This window comes from Grammomys surdaster, unplaced genomic scaffold (assembly GCF_004785775.1).
Source record: "Grammomys surdaster isolate TR1022 unplaced genomic scaffold, NIH_TR_1.0 126131, whole genome shotgun sequence".
In the NCBI taxonomy this organism is placed as follows: Eukaryota; Metazoa; Chordata; class Mammalia; order Rodentia; family Muridae; genus Grammomys; species Grammomys surdaster.
Genome location: NW_021620939.1, coordinates 7,218,208 through 7,238,382, shown reverse-complemented (window position 1 = coordinate 7,238,382; position 20,175 = coordinate 7,218,208). Strand labels below are relative to the sequence as shown.

The 20,175-nt window shown below is 50.4% G+C and overlaps 1 protein-coding gene across 1 annotated transcript in view; it reads right to left on the bottom strand.

The window, feature by feature from the left end:
• Pfkfb4 (6-phosphofructo-2-kinase/fructose-2,6-biphosphatase 4) overlaps positions 1-19,303 on the bottom strand; it is a 40,481-nt gene extending 21,178 nt beyond the window's left edge. Inside the window, exons 1-8 of the mRNA XM_028756610.1 lie at positions 19,099-19,303; positions 12,107-12,223; positions 11,870-11,966; positions 6,130-6,196; positions 3,533-3,607; positions 3,104-3,160; positions 2,353-2,474; positions 273-480 (exon numbers count right to left, since the gene is read on the bottom strand). Coding sequence (XP_028612443.1) covers positions 273-480; positions 2,353-2,474; positions 3,104-3,160; positions 3,533-3,607; positions 6,130-6,196; positions 11,870-11,966; positions 12,107-12,223; positions 19,099-19,195 — 840 coding nt within the window. The 5' untranslated portion in view covers positions 19,196-19,303. The remainder of the gene's footprint in view (positions 1-272; positions 481-2,352; positions 2,475-3,103; positions 3,161-3,532; positions 3,608-6,129; positions 6,197-11,869; positions 11,967-12,106; positions 12,224-19,098) is intronic.
• Between the last annotated feature and the right edge of the window lie 872 nt (positions 19,304-20,175).

Below are 20,175 nucleotides of genomic sequence, written 5' to 3'. Positions count from 1 at the left end.
CCTCTAAGGGAAGTGTGATCCTCTAAGGGAAGTGTGATCCTCTAAGGGAAGGGTGATCCTCTAAGGGAAGGGTGATCCTGCCAGGAAACCGCTCATGTGCATTTGCTCAATGCCTCATCCCCTTCCCTACATTTCACACTGGATAACAACTGTCCACCTCAACTGTGCATTGGTTATAGAAGGCCCCATATCCATCCCGCCACCCGAAGGTGCCAATGCACAGATGCACGCACATTTGTGCACGAATATCACACACACACACACACACTGACCTCCCGGCCCCGGGGAGACAGTCCAGGATCCCCACCAATCCGGCCCTTGAGGTTGAGCTCACTCTCCCCATGCCGGCAGAGGTAGATGGAGCGGGGTGTCACATGGATGTTCATGAGGTAATAAACAATCCGGCTCTGGATGTGGTCAGCGACACGGTTCACCACATAGCTCTGCCCCACGTCCATGATCTTGATGTAGGACAGATCCCTTGCCAGAGAGAAGGTAGAGAGAGCCTGTGAGGGTGGCCAGGCCCTTGGAAGCACACCGGCAGCCACAGGAACCAGCTGTAAAGCCCGCAACTCTGCCCACTGGATCTGAGATCACAATACACAGGACCGTCAGCTGGTGTGCAAGTGACGGGATGAGGCAGCTGTGACACACCACAGTGACACACATACACGCACTGTGATGGGGGGGTCAACACTCGACATGCTAAAGGGGACAACTAGAGCAGTGGTCAGTGACGTCATGTCATGATTTTACTGCTGCATGTGTGTTCCCAGACCCCTTCTTTCCTCCCTCTGTGCTTGGTAAGCTGAACCAGAGACAGCTGTTCTTACGGCTGCCCACCTGATAGTAGCTGGCAAACACTGTATCTCCCAAAGTTCCTGGGCAGCTTCCCTTCCCCCAGAGACCCTCTCCTCCAGCCACACAGTCAGGGCCATCTATGTGCCAAGGAGCTGCCACCCTCATCAGACATCCAGTGGCCAAGAAACACAGGAGGACTGTGCTGGCCACTCTCTCCACTTTGTACCTGGAAGATGCTTCTGCTTAGAGCACACTTCTGTCGGCAGCGGTGGGGAGGGGTGACTTAGCAGTGCTGGGAACGGGCTGTGACTTGGCAGTGCCAGGAACAGGCAGTGAAACAGCTGAGAGCTCCCCGGATATTCTCATGTGAGTTCTCCCTGTCTGTATGCTTGTTACCTTTACACTACCAATAAAACCAGGAGCAAGGTTTGCTGACAGGTCTAACCGGGACAGTTCAGGATGAACCCCACTAGTGCAGTAGCCCTGCAGAATGACAAGAGGCGATGCTGGGGAGACCAGGGGGAATAACAAAGCCACACAGGGAGAGGCCTAAGTGCCACTCAGCTCCAGTCTGGCTGCAGAGCCCAGCAGAGGGAAGAGATGTGTCAGCCCGTGGTCAGCACAGGCACCACTATTCTATGAGTACCTGGAAGCCGTCCCTCTAGCAGCTGCTTGTGCTCCTTGGTTCATATGCATTATATATTCTTATATAATTATAAACACCCAAACACATATTTATATTCCAGCCTTTCACTTAATGCTGTGTGACCTACGCTCCCACGTCTTTCTATAATTATGATTTATAGTGACTAAGACTTCACCATGGCCTCACTGCTACTTACTTCACTGCTGCTGGTTATACTTAGGCCAAGAGGCACATTACCACCACCAACTCAGATGTCGCCCACAGGCTGTTTTCTATAAAGTTTTAGTAGAACACACCCATGGCCATTTATTTACAGTTTCTTTTGCAGCACAATGGCACAGTCAGTAACGGCAGCAGGGTTCCAAACCCTACATAAACCATTCATTAACTGGTCTGTTGGCTGGAGCCATTGCCAATCCCAGGCGCAAGACCCTCAGCTGGGCACCCACTTTAGAGCTGAAGGTCACTGGCCACTCCTGCTTGCTGTTCTGTCCCAGAGGGAGGCAGATGGACCTGACACGCACTGGCCACTGACTGCTGCTCATACAAGCTCTGGCTAGCTCCCACTGCCGTCCACTTCCGCAAGTGCGCAATGAGAGAAGTGTGCGAAGTGTTTGCAAACGCCTTTTAGAAAGGCCTCCTGCATAGAAATTAGGTTTGATTTTATGGTGGGACAGGACAAAGTCCTGCCCAGAGAGCTCCACAGGAGGAGGTAAGAGGTACTCTGTAAGTCACCTTTGGCCAACAACTTCTGCCCCAAGGAAAGAAACAAAAGAGGTCAGACCACACTGGCCTTCTGGAGTGCTTCCACCCTTAGGTGACCACCACAGGAGCCACACTGAGGTGGCCAAGTGGATTCCCCCACCTGCTCACGGCCTCTGCAGGCCATGGGCTCTCTTACCCACCTGTCCAGGTCTTCATCCAGCGACTCATAGGAGTTTTCATAGCACTCAATGCGCCTCATGAAGTCTTCAGTGGCCTCGTCGCTGTCCCGGTTGACGTAGTCAGGGCTGCCCAGCTTCACTTGCTGTCAAGAGCCAGACACAAAGCAAGAAGCCATCAGGGATAGAGTCCAGGCAGAGCAAAAAAGCAAGAGCACAGATAGGCGGGGGGGGGGGGGGGGGGGGGGGTAAAAGAGGTGGGGCCAGAGGCCAGGCCAGGGCTGGGGGCCTGAGGCTGGAGCCTAGCTGGAGACTGCTCCCACCGGAACCTTCCTGAAGCTCTCTAGTCTGGGTTAGCCTTTCACCCTGTGGCTCAGGGAAAGCCTAGGGCTCTTTCCCTTGAATTATCTTTCAAACCTACATGGCCATTCTAGATCAACAAGGAGTACAGACTACGAGTGGGAAACAAACCTGAGTCTTACATAGAAACCCAGCCCACCCTGGCTGAGGCCCCTCTGTGCTGTCCAGGGACTGGGGGGGAGGGGAAGGGAGAACAAGAATGGAAAGGAGCTGGAATGAAGGCCCGTGAGGTACACAGCCCTCTGCACAACTGGTCCCCAGGAATCCAGGCTCACCTACCTCCCCACCCCATTCCCACAAAATTTGAGATCACTGAAGGTCAGCCCAAGTATCAGCCCAAACCGGGAAAGGGATCTCACTGTCACAGGGCACCTGTCTCATTACTGTCCCCAAGGAAATCAGATGTACCGCTCACCACAATGTTAGCAGCAATGACCTCAGGATCCACACAGATAGACTCCACAAAGAAGGTCTACACCAAGGACGGAAGCAGGGAGGGCAGGGACAGGACCACAGACATGGTTAGGGATCTGCGTTTCCTCCCAGGTCTCCCTGTCCACCCACGGCCATGCTGACCTAGCTTGGGCATCTTGTAGCTAAAGGAGGTGTCACTGTATCCTGGGCTCTCCCACTACAGCCCTATAAAGCAAGTTCCAGGAGGAGAGGACTACACCTCCCTCTCACGTCACTCAGCCACCCAATGCCCAATGCTCACGAACACCAGGAGGCTGCTAAGGGAGTCTCAGAGCATCCAGATATATAACAACTCAGCTAAGAAGGGGTGCCCAGAAGATCTCTAGATATGCAACAACTCAGCTAAGAAGGGGTGCCCAGAAGAGCTCACCTTGTAGCCGTTCTGTTCTCCAAAGTTAAGGATCATCACTCTCCGTTCTCGGGTGGTATTGGTTGCATCAAAAACCTAGGACCAAACTGGGGTGAGTTCAGGACTCTGGCCCTAGGGAAGTAAAGTCCGCCCAGGGCTGCAGCCCAGGCATTCTCTGGGGACTGGGCTTCTTGCCAGGATACCTGCTGCCCAGGCCAAGTCAGGCCTGTCTCCCCGCAGACTCACACAGAGGAATGCGCCCAGCAGAGCTCTGCACACAGCAGCCATTCAATTCATGTGCATGACCAGAGAAATCTAGCAAAACCAGCTAATCCTGGTGCTGTGATTTGGATGTGGTTGTTCTCCTGAGGTTCATGTTCAAGTTCTCCCAAAAGAGATGCAAGTCTGGCCTGCCCAGCTCTGTGTTTCCTATCCCTCAGTGGCTCTGCCGTGATGCTGTTTAGATCCTTAACAAAGGCTTAGGGTTGGGGAGGTGCCCAATCTGGAACCTTTAGCCTCAAACTGTGAGCTAAACCTCTTTTGTGAGGGGCTGAGACAGGATCTCACTATACAGTCCAGGCTGGTTTTGAACTTAATATGTAGACTAGACTGGCCTCAAACTTGCAGCAATCCCCCTGCCTATGTTTCTCAAGTGCTGAGATTACAAGTATGTGCTACCCCCACAACAACAACTCTTTTCTATATATTTCTCATTACATTTAGAGAGAGACAGAGAAAGAGAGACACACAGAGAGAGAATAGCCAAGCCAGAAGACTCAACAGCTAACCAACCAAACAATCAACATGTTAGAAGGAATACCAACTCCTGTAAGTTGCTGGGACTGCCCTGAGTTTTTGGGGGTACGCCTAGATCCATCTATTACCTGCCATGACAATAAACCTTTTTGGAACCAAGGACTTCCTCGTGTTACTGGGGCCTGCCATCGCCAAGGCCTCCAGGCCGATGGAACTATAGAGTCCGCCCCCCCCCATGTGGGACCCGCCACAGCAGTGGAAGCCCCTCCAGGGCCACAACTGTGGCGGCCTTTAAAAGGCAGTCCCGAGTCATATAGGGAGGGAGAAAGGGGGAGAATTGGGGGAGGATCTGGGGGGGAGGCATGTTTAATTTGCTCTGCCCTCTGGCCTTCATTAGTATGTAAATCCCTAGAGCCTGAGGCCTATAGCCTGGCTTATGTAATTCTATAGAGACCGTGACTGCTTTTTCAGGATCCTGGGTTCTGGGGGGCACCGAACTCCTGCCGGTTCTCATGTAGAATCCCACCTAGAATCTACAGAGTCTCGGGGTTCTAGGCACCTGTTCCACCATGATCCAGGATACCCTTACGCAGTCCCACACTCTCTGACCCCTGGACCTGTGCTGTGGCACACTCGCACACACATGCACAGAAGAGAGAAATGTTGCCTGGTGGTGGTGGTACACAACTTTTATCCCAGCAATTGGGAGGCAGAGGCAGGCAGATCAGCCTGGTCTATAAAATATAAGCCAGGCATGAGGGCATACCCCTTTAATTCCAGCACTTTGGAGGCACAGGCAGGCAGATCTCTCTGAGTTACAAGCCAGTCTAGTCTCTGTAGTGAGTTCCAGGACAGCCACGGCTACATAGAAAAACCCTGTTTTTGTTTTTTGTTTTTTGTTTTTTTTTTGCTGTTGTTGTTTCTGGTTTTTAATCAACCAAACAACCAACTAAAAAATCAAACAAGCAACAGGACATTTCTGGTAGGAAAGGCCCCACCCTAAGTATTTCCCAAGCACCTTTCTGCTGTTTAGACATGGCTCTCAGGCATCCCAGGCTGGCCGACAGCTCCTTATACAGCCACGGATGCTCCGGTTCTCCTGTCTATCTCTGTAGTAGAAACTACAGGCATGCAAAACCATGCTCAGTTTATTCCGTGCTGGAGGGCAAATCCCAGATTCCATGCCTGCTAGGCAGCACTCTGAGCTACACCTCCAGCCACTTAACTGAAGAAATGTATCTGTGGGAGTCACTTCAGTAAAACAAACAGGTCAGCAAAGCAAAGAGAAGGGGCCTGTGTTACAGGACAGGGGCTTTCCCCAGGACAGAGGAGAAGGCCATCCACACAGTGATGGCTGTGCCACAGGCAATGGGTACAGGCTGGAGCCAGGGTCAGAGAGTTCCAAGGGGAAAGTGGTAGGGACTCGATGCACAGGGCCGGGAGAGCCTTTCCTCACAGATACCCCAGCTCTCCCTGGTCCCACACTTCATCTGACTGCAGGGGTCATCATTCTGGTAGAATTCCCTCGCCTGGCCTCAGCTGCTTTCTGGGATGGTAAGCAATATGGGCAGGGCTCCTAAACCAGAAGTTATGTGTGTGGAAGACTGAGGTATACTACTGCCAGTGCTGACTTCTAGAAGGAAGGACTGCAGAGTTAAATGTAGCTACAAGCGCAGGGGAAAACGGCAGGCCCAGACACTTCCTTCTTCATGCTTCTCCTTGGCCGGGCACCCTCAGGCATGCAGGGGCACACCCATCCCATCCTGCTTCCCTTCCGGGTGCCTGATGAGCAAATGATGGATAGTGGTAGGCGGGGGAATCCTATGTCTCACTCTTGGCTGTTACTAAGGTGTCACACTTACCGCCACATGTCCCCCCTCCTCACTGAGGAACTTCCGGACATCACTGAGGGCTGCCAAGGCACACTGCCTTCAGGAGAGAAAACACAGAGTGAGCCTAGCATCAGGCCTTTAACCCTACCACGTACAGGGGAGTGGACAGCCCTCAGGTCGCCTCCCTTTTCACCCGTCAGCTTGTGGCTCTCATCTGATGTGAGACTATCAGGTTTTCTGAACACTGCTTTCCTTTATGTCTTATCGGGACCAGCTGTCACTCTGCCATGTTCATGACTCCTAAATGTCATGTGTGGCCTATGATTACCAAGATAAGTGCTTTTCAGGAATTAATTAATTGATGTTTGGCTTATTTATTTTATTTTATGTATATGAGTGTTTTGCCTTCATGATGTACACCATGTGTGTGTGCCTGGTACCCTCAGAGGTCAAAAGAGGGTGTTGGATCCCCCAGAACTGGAGTTACAGGTGGCTGTGAACCACTATGTGGGTGCTGGGACTTGAACCCAGGTTCTCTGCAAGAACAGACAGTATTCTTAACCTTGGAACCATTTCTCCAACCCCAGGATAAATGCGTTCCAATCAGATATTCTATGTGCCGGGCCGAGGGCAGTCAGGAAGGACACAATGACTGCATATGTCCTGGAAGAGAGAACTCCACAAGCCACCCCCTGATGGAGCAGGGTGCCAGCCTCTCTAACTCTAGCACAGCAATGTGTCCATTCAGCTCTGACCCTGGATGATCATGTACAACAAACAATACACTCAGATGCCTCACTTGCTATAAAATGACCGCCACTCATACAGGCCTTTCCCACTTCATCCACTTCTCCTAAAGGTCTGGAGAAATAAAGCTACCTTTACTTTGTTTTGCTTGAAGCAGGTTTCACTACACAGCACTGCATGGCCTAGAGCTCGCTTCACAGACCAGGCTAGCCTTGAACTCACAGAGCTCCACCTGCCTCTGCCTTCCAAGGGCTATACTTTTACTTTCTGTCTATGACATCCTCCCTTTTTAAAACAAGCAATGCTAGAGAGGGAACCCAGGGCATCGCCCACTCCAGGCAAGCCCTGCCACCTGCTCCTTACTTACTGACAGAGAATAGTGCTAGATCTCCCATCTGTGATCTCAGGAAGTGCATGTAACCCCACCCACCCCACCCTGTGTGTCAATGTCAAAGGACTATACTCCATGGACGTCACTGTGGAGCCAGGTCCACTAGGTAGCTGTGTCCTCGTGCCTCCTAGTGATCCTCTGTGCTCTGCAGGGTTTTCAATTAAAGCTGCAAAGAGCTTCCCTCTGGGAGTTGCAGAGAGGGCTCAATGGTTCACGGAAATTGTTGAGTTCTTAGAGGACATGAGTTCAGCTCCCAGCACCCATCAGACATGCAAAAGTAAGCAACTCTAAGGCCAGAGGATACCATGCCTCTTCTGGTTTCTGTGGTACTTGTATGTATGTGACATGTACACACACACACACATATTTAAAAATTAAAAGAAAGCCAGGGTATGGTGGCACATGCCTTTAATCCCTGCACTTGGGATCTCTGCTAATTGGTCTACAAAGTCATGGCTGTTACACAGAGAAATCCTGTCTTGAAAAACCAAAATAAACAGACACAGACAGACAGACAGACAGACAGACAGACAGACAGACAGGCAGGCATTAAAGGAAATCTTTAGGGGGCTAGAGAAATGGCTCAGTGGTTTAGAACACTGGCTACTGTTCCAGAGAACCAAGTTCAAATCCCAGCACCAACAACCAATTCTGTGGATTCTGGCGCCCTCTTCTGGTTTCTGAGGGCGTGGCATACAGATACACACATGCAGAAACTGACACAAAAAAAATAAAATGAAAGAAAAATTTAATCTCTAAAAGAATGTTTTTAAGGAGCTAGCATGATGGCTCAGTGGTTAAGAGCATTGGCTGTTTTTTCAGAGGATCCAGGTTCTATTCCAGCACCCACATGGCAACTCAAACCCATTATAACTCCAGTTCAGGGAATCCAGCACCCTCTTCTGGAGCTGCTGACCTCAGAGGACACCAGGCATGCATGTGGTGCACAGACCTACCTGAGGTCACAACACTCACCCATGTTAAATAAAGAGTAAAAGAAAAGTTTTTAAAGAAAGTTTCCCTTTGCCAAAAAGTCTGAATTCTGAGTCTAGAAACTAGCATTGCCGGCTCACTTTACTACCTGCCTGCAGATCAGCGTGTTCTGGGCTAATCTCTGTGAGCTGTGCTGATTATGGATCTGCTGTGAGGGAGGAGGAATCCCAGGGCTTCAGAGGAAACACCAGGAGAACATCTTGGGGGCCTGTGTGCACACTCCTGTGTGAGTGTACAGTTACACTTGCGCTTGCGTGTCCGTGCGTGGGCAGGTCTGTACGGACGTACTGTGCCCATGTATGGCCTTGTGAGTCTGGCGGTGTGTGTGAGGGCTCCTGGACTCTTGCTGGAGGAACTGAGGATATCCTGTGGGACTCCAAGGAGACCGCTCACATGCTGGTTCCATGTGCTTTTCCTTTCTGTCAGTTTGCAGCAATGCACCTTAGCCATGAGTCCTGGGAAACTGACAAACCTGAAGGTATTCTTAGGGTCCAAGTGTGCTTGGTATGCAGATGTAAGCAAAGGCTGAGCACATGTGTACGACTCAATAACACACACTCAAAAGTGAGCCCACTCTCAGAGACAGTGTGGCTATTTGTGTGCAGGGGTTGTGTATGTATATGAACACACCCATGTGCACACATGGTATGTAGACTTGTGTGTATGTAGATATGTGCATGTTAAGTATTCACGTGAGGTTATGTGTCCATGGTATACACAGAGAGCTCATGTACGGTATGAAAACGCAATAGAAATGTGCCTCGTGGAATACGTGTGCATGTGCCTGTATAGCTGCATATAAGATGATGGGATGTGTGTGCATGTGCCTGCATAGCTGCATAGAAGAACCAGCACATACTTGTTTACACCTTTGTCTTGAGTGGTCTTGTACGTTAAATAGCTTTTGAGACCTCAGCAATGGGTGTGTAGCTAGGAAAGTAGCCCTTTCTTCTCAGGCTTCCCATTTTTAAGACTTCTGGTCCCACCACACACAGTGGCAAATGTCTGTAATCTCAGTGCTTGGAAGGTGGAGACAAGAGAATCAGATGTTCAAAGTCATTCACAGCTATGTAGCAAGTTCAAGGCCAGCCTGAGCTCCATTGTGATATCCATCTCAAAACAAAACAAAAATTCCTTCTGCCTGGGCTGGGGGTGCAGCCAATCTATCATCAACAAGGTCAGGGTTCAATCCCCCAGTACTGCAAACAATAACAAAACAAAAAGAGAACAAAATAAAAACTACTTCTGGTCCTTTTCTTTTTCCAATTACTTAGAGGAAAAATCAGGGTGGTCCCTGGAAACTGGCCATGTGGCCCAGTGGCTAGATTCTGGCTTTAGGTGTAGAACAAAAACAACAGGATGTCCATCCCAGCAGGTGATCTTGGGATAGCTCCTCCCACCTCTCTGTCTGGGTTTCTCCATTTCAATTATTCCCCAGAGGAAACAGCTGGCAGGCTGGGGATGCCAACACCACAAACTCTACATTCACACATGCCAGTCCTCCAGTTCAGACTGAATGGCCCCCAAACAATGCTATCCCTGCCTAAGCTCAGACTCCACATCTGGGAAGACACCACCACTGAGCAAATGGGGCCTGCACCTTGGCAATGCTTTAGATTTTGCACCTGAGATGTCCTTTGACTTACTAGCCATGAGATAGATATCTGAGTGAGTGGATGACTGGGAAGTTTTTGTTGTTGTTTTGTTTGTTTAATTGATTGGGTTTTGGTCTTTTCAGACATGGTCTCAGGCTGCCCAAGCTGGCCTTAAACTATGCCAACCTTGAACCTGACTCTCTTGCCTTCTTCCCCTGGTGGCCATAGAGAGAATAGGTAGCCTAGTACCCTGGTGGCAGCTCCAAGTCCAGAGGCTGGGCTTGATTTGAGGAAGTCACTACTACTGTCCTACTAAGATGGCAGAGGCAAGTCTGCGGCCCCTTAGCTGACAGGGGCCTGTGGTGGTTAGTAACTGTCAAGTTGGTGCAGTCTTAGAATCACCTGGAGAAAGTCTCCAGGACAGACCTTTTTTTTAAGATTTATTTATTTTTATATGCACTGGTGTTTTTTGTCTGCATTTTGTCTGTGTGAGGATGTCAGGTCCCCTGGAACTGGAGTTACAGGCAGTTAGGAGCTGCCACGTGGGTGCTGGGAATTGAACCTGGGTCCTGTGGTAGAGCAGTGTTCTTAACCACTGAGCCATCTCTCCAGCCCTCGATTTAAAAAAAAAAAAAAATTAGGTTAACTGAAGTGGGAAAACCCCCCTTGAAGATGTGGGTGATACCCTGTGGTGACATGGTCCCTGAACAGTATTTAAGAGTGTAAAACAGAGCCGGGCGGTGGTGGCACATGCCTTTAATCCCAGCACTTGGGAGGCAGAGGCAGGTGGATTTCTGAGTTTGAGGTCAGCCTGGTCTACAGAGTGAGTTCCAGGACAGCCAGGGCTACACAGAGAAACCCTGTCTCAAAAAAAAAAAACAAAAAAACAACAACAACAACAAAAAAAAAAGCAAAACAAAAAAAGAGTGAAAAACAAGGCTGGGCAGGCAGGCATGCGCAGACTTATCACCTCTCTGTTTTGAGCTGTAGATGTGGCCAGCTGTCCTGGAGTCCTGCCTTGACCTCTCTCAGTGGACTGTAATCTGGAACGGTAAACCAAACACACCTTTCTCCCCTAAGCTTTCTCTTGGGTGTTTCTGTCTCTAGTGTCTTACCACAGCAGCAGACATGAAGATAGAACAAGATTTATTTCTGTTGTTATTTAGAGACAGGTCTCACTATGTAGCCCTGGCTACCTGGAACTCACTATACAGAACAGGGTGTCCCTGAACTCAGAGAGATCTGTCTGCATCTGTCTCCCAAGTAATGGGATCAAAGGTGTGCAAAGCCATGCCTGGCAGGACAGGGCTTCACGAGCATCCCACCAGTACCTTCCAAGAAGGGCATGTCATCACTCCTCAAAAAGTTACGTCTGAATTGAGAGGGGGACAGAGATCACATGCAAATTTCTGTCTCATGAGTGTCAACTACTTATTCCACAGCATCTAAACCATGTTAAACTAAAACCAAGGCCTAGCTGGTACATGCCAAGAACATGCCAAGCACAGGGCAAACATACTCCAGTACTTGTAAGAGTACCTATCCTGTGCCTGCATCTTCTAGGGTAGCCTGGAGTAGACAGGCAGGGCCTCCATGCCATGCGATGGTCCCTGACATGACCTGGGTACGTCTGTCGTCTCCCTGAAGCTCCATCCTTCCTTCCCACAGAATGTCCTTACCAAAGGTCATTAACACTGGGGAAGGGAAGAGACAGCCATCAGGAGGCGACACCCTAAACCCATTATAAGCCAACCTTTCTACAACCTGAGAGGTTAAAGCCAGACCTAGAGCTGGCCATGGGGGCACACATTTTAATCCTAGTACTCCAGAGATGGCAGCAGGCTGATCTTTGTGGTTCCAGGCCCTGTCACATGGCATCATGGCAGCCCTGTCAGTCACTGCACTGAGTGTTACTGCAGCTCAGGAGAAGTTTAAGCATTCAGAATTTGAGAGAGAGGCTGCTTCTTAGCAAATGGGTTGTAGCTTAGCAAGCCTTCTCTACAGCAATGTCCCCCCGCGGCCCCCCCCCCCTCACCACACTTACTTCCTGATTTTCAGGCCCTCTTCATTGTTTGGGAGGAAAAACTCAAAAGATTTGTATGTCTTGACCATGTCCCGGCGATACTGACCAACGTTGAATTCTGGGGAGAAGAGAGACTCAGCTTTCACAGGTCAGCAACCCTACCAATCCCTGCCCAGAACTCTTCCCTGAGACCTTACCACCCAGGCTTCTCTCTTCCCCTCCCTCAATAGTCCCCCCATGATCCCCTTGGAGCCTCACCCCGAGTAGGGACGCCAATCCAGTTGAGGTACCGGGTCAGCTTCTTAGAAATGTAGGTCTTGCCCCTGGCTGGCAGGCCCACCATGATGATGAGTGTCGGGCAGTTAGTCATGCAGACTGGAAGGCAAGCAGCACTGTGATGGTTAATGTGGATTGTCACCTTGGTGGGATTTACAGTCACCATGGAAACAAATGTCTGGGCTTGTCTATGAGGGAGTTTCTATTAGGTTAGCGGAGGTAGGAAGACCTGTCTTAAATGTGGATAGCACCATCATGTGGGCAGGGGTCCTGGACTGAAAGCAAACAGACAGACGAAGAAACATGAGCAACAGCATCCATTCATCTCTCTGGTCCTCACTGTGGCTGCCATGTCACCAGCCACCTCAAGCTTCTGCCACACAACTTCCTTGCCATGATGGTTTATCCCCTTGAACTGTGAGCCAGAAAAAACATTTCCTTCCTTAGGGTATTTTGTCACAGAGACAAGGAGAGCAGCTAGTTCAGGCACACTGCCGCAGGCTTCTGGATCACCTCAGGGCACAGGATTGGTACCAGCTGTACTTCCTTGGCGTCCTGGCATCAGACAGCTCTCTTAAGAACCCCCAGAGTTGGTCTTAGGCTGACATTTGTTCTGTTCCCGAGACTGTATGGGCTCTGGAACCTCAGCAGCCGCTCTATCACAAAGCACACAGCGGTATGTATATAAGGCACAAGCCAGCAGTTAGACACTGTTAGGGAGCTGTCCACTGCCCAAAGGACGGAGCCAAAGCCTGCCCCTCTCACGTAGGAATCCATACCCTGATCTCCATCCACCTCCATTTGATAGTGTGCCAGCTCCACCATGGTCTCCTGATGGTGAATCTTTTTGCTCTTCAAAGCTTTGCTTTAAAGGTCTCCCTCAACACGTCCTTTCCCATGAGCAACCTCCATGTGAACCTGGGGCATTTTCACCCCCTATTTGGTCACCTCACTAATGACTGCCATCTCTGACTGATTCCTTGGAGTAGCAGTTATTTATGACTGTCCACCAAGCCCAGCAGCCACCAACTAAGCCCTCTGCAAAAGCATTATCCTGGCTAGGCTTGTTGTCTATACCCTTCATGGAGGGGTGAGTAGCGTTGGGAGACCCTCACCTGAGTATCCGGCTGCTTCCTACGACCTGCTGTATGTAAGCACCACACCCATGTAAGAATCCCTCACCTACGCTCTGTAAAGAGGTCCAGTTAACTCACTGGCTTTTCAGACCGAACTCGTGGAGCTGTGCCTCCGTGTGTCATTGGGACCTTGGGAGGAGGGGTAGCTCTGGTTTGCATCTCCCGCAGGGGACGACTTTAACCACAGTGTCCCTGTAGTTCCTGAGCCACCTGTGACCCTGGCCCAGCACAGATGCTCAGCAACTGTGAGCGGGGAGACAAGAAGTACACCAAGGTGAGGGTCACATGGGACTGAGGCAGAGGCCCAACAACGACAATCCTCTTAATAGTCTGCTCATGCCCATTTAGCATGCTACCCAGTCGGGGTAGCAATCGACCAGAAGCTGCCAAGGCTGCAGCAGGGAAAGACTGTCCGAAGCATCCCTGAGCTTTAGCTGCTCAGGGCTGAGGCCCAAGCAGCAGGAGTGCTCGTGACTCAGCCCAGTTTCCAATGTGACCAAATGTGACCCCACCCTAGTCACAGGAGCCTTTTTACCATCACCCATAGGACCAGGCCAGGAGAACCAGAGGGGATGGCCGGGCGGTGGTGGCTCATTCCTTTAATCACAACATTCGGGAGACAGAAGCAGGAAGATCTTTCTGAGTTTGAGGCAAACCTGGTCTACAGAGCAACTTCCAGGATGGCCAGAGCTGTTACACCAAGAAACTCTGTCTCAAAACAACAACAACAAAAATAAACCAAACCAACCAAACAAACAAACAAACAAAAAACCCAGAGGGGACAGACTGCTAAGCAGATGTGGTGTGCTGTCCCTGCCTCTCCTCCGCCCACTCGGTTACCCTCCTTTGCCAGACTGTAAGGAACCCCCTAGCTGACTCTCTAGAACACAGACCTGGGGACAGCCCTACCTGGTGTCAGTAATCAGGCAAGCTTCTGACCCTATTTTGATTCTGGCAACTCTGAGTCTCGCCCTCATCAGCATGATTTAGAGCTTTCCCCAAGGAAAAGCTGGAGCACGGCTGAGCAGCTAGCTGTGCCCCGTGCCTGGCCCCCAGCAGCATCCTGAACTATGGACACAAGTGTACTTCAGCCTCAACTACACTTAGGTCTTGGGATGTGGGCAGCACTATTCCTGGGTGTGACCCAAACACAGAACCCCAGGGGGAGGTGGGAAGGAGGAGACCTGGGCTGAAGCAAGAGCCATGACACTTGCAGAATAACCTCAGTATTGGCTAAGGTTAGCATTAAGCAAGGTCCTGCCTCCTCAGGCCCAGTAGACTTCTGGAGTCTGTTATTTGCACAATTCCTGCCCAGGCTGACCAGGAGGGCTGAAGCAATTTAAAGAGAGTATGTCAGCCATTTATCAGGGGCAATCCATCTGCCTGCCCCTACCTTTGAACCCCTACACACACACACACACACACACACACACACAGAGAGAGAGAGAGAGAGAGAGAGAGAGAGAGAGAGAGAGAGAGAGAGAAAGAGAGAGAGAGAGAAGAGAGAGAGAGAGAGAGAGAGAGAGAGAGAGAGACACCATTGCTCCCTCAGGGGCAGTACTCAGGATTTCAAGACTGAAGCACTGTACCCACTCTTCGCACCTGTCTTAGAGTTTCTGTTGCTGTGATGAAACACCATGACTAAAAGCAACTTGGGAGGAAAGAGTTTATCTGGCTGACACTGCCATATCACTGTTCATCATTGAAGGAAGTCAGCACAGGAACTCAAACATAGCAGGAACCTGGAGGCAAGAGCTGATGCAGAGGCCATAGAGGGTGCTGTTCACTGGCTTGCTCCTCATAGCTCACTCAGCCTGCTTTCTTAGAGCACTCAGGACCACCAGCCCAGGGATGGCCCCGCCCACAGTGGGCTGAGCCTCCCCCATCAATCACTAATTAACAAAATGCCCTACAGGCTTGCCCGCAGCCTGAGTTTCCAGAAGCATCTTCTCAATTGAGGTTCCCTCTTCTCAGATGACTATAGCTTGTGTCAAGTTGACATAAAAACTGGACAGCACAACATCTATTTTCCTAGAGCAGACCTGGGCCTCCTCCCACAGTCTCTGGTGACAGTGCCCCTGTTCCTCAACCTACAAGGTGGGCAGTCAGGGCAGCAGATTGGATCTGGGCACAAACCAAGGCAATAAATTGGTGATCACCTCTGCTCCTTCAGATAAGCTTTCCAGCAAAGAATCAAAGCAAACCAAAGTTCAAGAACATTCATGACAGCCCTGCCTACCACAGCAAGATGTGGAGATAGTCCCTTGAGGGAAGAAATTATACACAGGGCAGAACCAGGGGGGAGCACACTGCAGAACTTGAGAGCTGTGGGAAAAGGTGTGGTATGCAGCCAGACCCAAGCCTTGGGCCCACAAACACTCCAACATCTAGTATCCAGGACACAGAACGCATATAACACCACACACAGAGAGAAGGAAGTCAGAAGACCTGTCAACTCAGCCTTCTCTGCTTCCTTTTTCCATAAATTTACTAAAGGCTGCAGAGCCCTCGGAGCCCAGAGGCCTGAGACATGTGTTGCAATGGAGATTGCATGCTTGCCTACCTATTTCCAGGCACTTCCACCAAAGGCACAGCCACAGTTCCTGGAGTGGATTCCAGGTAGCCCACTGAATTGGTTATACCTGCTCCCTCCATCTTGGCTAGACTGAGGTAGAAAGAACTCTCAAAATTAAGCAATATCACAAGACAGTCCCACTCAGGGACAGAAGTTGACTCCCAACAAGTCCTGTCACACACACCTTGTGCCATTTTGTCACTAAAAGAAGCCACTGGGAAACAAGTCTGGGGCTGCAGAGATAGCTCAGCAGTTAAAAGCGATTGTTCTTACCCTGGTGTTGAGGACATGTCTCTTTAATCCCAGCACTCTGGGGGCAGAGGCAGGTGGGTCTCTGAGTTTGAGGATAGGCTGGTGGTCTACAGAGTGAATTCCAGGCCAGTCAGGGCCACACAGGAAACCCTCTCTTTCAACAACAAAGCACTGGCTCTTACAGAGGACCAGGGTTTGATTCCCAGCACCCACCCAGAGGAGCACAAGGGTCCATAACTCCAGTTCCAGAGTATCTGGTGCCCTCTTCTGATTTCTATAGACATCGGACATACAGAGTGCACAGATATACATGAAAGCAAATACTCAAACACATAAAATAAGTAAATATAGGAAACTTTAAAAGAAAGAAAGAAAGACAAGACAGACAAAAGAGGACCATCCACAAGGTCAACACTAGCCCAGTTTACTACATTTTCAAAAACAATGTCCTACCCGCCATGGTACTGGGGTCCCTCATGCCCTGTCCCATACCCTCAGAGCTCCTAAAGGTCTAAGCTAGGATTCTGATGGTAAGACTAAGAGCTTCCAGATACACTGGCATGGCTCTGGATTTTATAAATGTATCAAATTTTATCAACTGCTTATGGTGTTCTAGGCTGGAGAATGTGGCTTTGTCAACTGGCCCCTATACCCTGAGGAGCTGGGGACTAGAGAGAAGAGAAAACCCACCACCAGCCCAGACTAGAAGTAGGCGGTTTCTTTCTTCCCTGGAAAGTGCTGTGGTCAGGCTATCCTTCGTTGCCCTAGGGTCTTTACTTCCTGGCAGTCTTCCAACCTGGCCCCAGGTCACAGTGCAAGGGGTAAAACGCTGCACAGGTGCATTCAGAGGGGCTGACTGGGTGTGCTGTGACCTCTGGGACCCCTGGCTAGGACACACATCTGCAAGCTTCATCTTCAGTCACGTAGCCTCCTGTCCAGAAAAGTGTAAGTCTACAACGCAGACTACTCCAACACTCTAACACTGACCAGCACCTCCACTTACACAAGAGGGACACTTGTTTGTGGCTTTTTTTTTTTTTTTTTTGAGACAGGCTTTCTCTGTGTAGCCATGGTTGTCAAGGAACTCACTGTCAGGCTGGCCTTGAACTCAGAGATCCACCTGCCTCTGCCTCCCTGGGACTAAAGACATGTGCCTCAGTCATGTGGCACAAGAGCCAAGATTCAGTCCTACACTTAGAGAAGGATGTACAGGCCTGTCCTTGGGAGCAGACACGAGGGGCGGGCTCAAGCTGACACCTCAGTCCCCCACTCTGATGTAGGCAAAAAAGAGACTGGTCGTGATGAGATCTGCTTCTGCTTTTCTTTCTTTCCTCTTTTTTTGTTCTGGTTTGTTTGTTTGTTTGTTTGTTTTTTGAGATAGGTTCATTCTAGAAAGCCCTGACTACCCTGGAACTCACTCTGTCGACCTGGCTGCCACAAAGTCAAAGAGATCCTATTGCCTCTGCCTCCTGAATGCTGGGATCAAAGGTTTGCACCACCACGCCCGGCTTGCTTCCACTTTTCCACTTGTTAGAGGCAAAAATGATAATGGTCTCATCCTAGGTTGGGGTCTAAGGGTTAGCTCCTTATCCAAGACCACACAGCTGGTCCAGGATGTGGCTTGAGCATTACTGTCCCCAAAGTCCAGGTCCTCACTCCTTCCTTCTGTAACAGAGGCACCCACACCCTTGTCTGGACCACTGTCCTAATAGAGACTGGCAAGGAGCTTCTGCCTTAATCTTTCCTTTTGGAAGCTTGCCAGGCTAAATCCACAGCCCCTGAGGACTCAGGATGTCTCTGGACAGCTACAGCTCTACCAGCACCCATACTGTGGTGAGAGCCACCACCCACAGAAACACAGTCTGCTTATGAACTATGGCCTTCCTAGCAGGACCCAAGTCCTGTTGTGTATACACACGCCTTCCCCACCCCCACCCCCTCTCATTATGGTAATGGTCAAAGTCATGGCCTCAGGCTGGCCTTGGCAACAGAAGCCTAGAGGACCCTCCCCTCCCTTATCACACACACACACACACACACACACACACACACACACACACACAGCAGCCTTCAGGAATGCACAGAGACCCCGGCACATCACACAGCAGCCTCGTCTCCATATCTGCTCCACCAGTTGTACGAGATGTTCTCTGAGGTCTTTGCCAAGCTGCAAATTCATTACAATATTTGAGTTACTTATAAAACATTTTTTTTCTTTTTCCTGTCAATAAAAAGTTACAGACTCATTCAAGGACAAACAGAAGAACCAAGGAAGTAGATGAAAACACCCAGGATCCCAGAAGAGGTAAGTCACTTGGCAAGCCACGAATTTCAGCTTAGCTCCTTGATGTTGGACCCTCCTATGCAGTTATTTACCCGTGAGCTCAAGTGGGTGCTTCACACTCAGGGCCACAGAGACAGGTCCATATGGTGTGCTTTCCTACTGACTCAGTCCTGACAACTGTACTCCCCTGAAATTCCTCTAAAACGTTGGTTTTAAAACCAAGGGGCACCTGAGAAATACTAACCCATGGCTAGGCTTTCAAAAGTTCTCAGCTCAGAGAAGCCAACTGCCTTGTCTGGAGCTACACAACTCAGTTTCCAGCCGAAATAGCGGCTTGCCCACTCTGTGGCCAGGAGAGAAGAAAGAGCCACGACCACGAATGAAGTCCTCTCCTGTACGAAGGCACTGGAAACAGCTTGGGTCAGTCCCTTCCCAAGGTAACGGTGGCCAGACCCAGTCTCCAACAGACTGAGATGTCCCCTCACATCTGTTCCCACTCCTGCTCCACCACACTTCTGCCGGCCACTGTCACAGCACCACGGTCACTCCCGCTCACCTGTTCCCAGTCTTTCACCTGTCTCCGACTCCGCCCATCAGTTACAATAGCCTCACCTGTGCCTTCTTCTCTACTAGTCTACTGCCTTTCCACTCGAGACCCTCGTCTAGGCCGTCTACCCACCCATCCGGGTTCACCTCCCTTCTCCTCTCTTTGCGGACCCCGTCTTACCACCACGCTGGCTGGCATGCAGAGCGGGCCTCCCATTGCTATACGGCATCCAGATCTTCTTCAGGGGATTCTGGGTCAGTTCCCGTGGGGACGCCATCCCCGGGCTGGGATGAATCGGACTGCGCTGCTTCTCACCCAGCAACCGGGCCACCTCGGGCCACCCGAGGTCCCGCCCCTCCGGACCCGCCCCCCCTCTAGCGGCTCCAACTCTTGTCAATCTTCTCGCAGGCCCGCCCCAGTGCTAATAGGCTCCACCCAAACTAAAGAGGCACTGGCCTGCGACTACGCATGCCCAATTTTCCTAAGGCCTCTTTTGAACTAGGCACGCCCAGTCCTTCAGGCCAGAGCTAATAACGCGCATGTTCAATACCAACTGCGTTCGACAACCGGATTATGCAGGCCCGGCCCCGGATGTGAAGTTTACCGCACTCAACCAGATTGTTCTCATTTGCATAGGCCCCACTCATGGTCCCGCCCAGGGAGCTGCAGGCCGGGCTCAAAGCTTGTGTAGCTTCTACTACCTGAGAAGTGTGACCTCACAGTCGCCTGGAGAAGGGTACGACGAGGCTGGGCGGGGCCTGCGTGATCCCTAGAGCCGAATAGTCTAGACCAGCTTGGCAGTTGTCCCTGAATGGCTCGAATGACTGACCTGCTGTCCTGGCAGCCCTCCTGGACCTTCAACGGTCCTTCTCAGCTGCTTTTACCCTCAAAACTTCCCAGGTCCACAAGAATAACTTATACAACCACGCAGAAAAAGTTCCCTTTTCTTAGGGACATAAACACAGAATACATCTCAAAATCGACCCTGTTTTGGCATGGCTGCTGGGGAACTTGGGCTAAATATATGAACAAGCTATTTGTGGACTCACTAAGCAGTATTTTGATTTTCTTCCCAGGATTTATAGTTTACCAATTATAATTTTGCCGCTGTTTGATTTTTTTTCTTCTTTTGGGGGAGAAAGGCAGGTTTTCATGTAGCCAGGCTGCCCTGGAACTCAATGTAATGTAATAAGGGTAACCTTGAACTTCAAATCATCCTGCTTTTACCTTCTAAGTTCCACTGTTTCCACACACAGT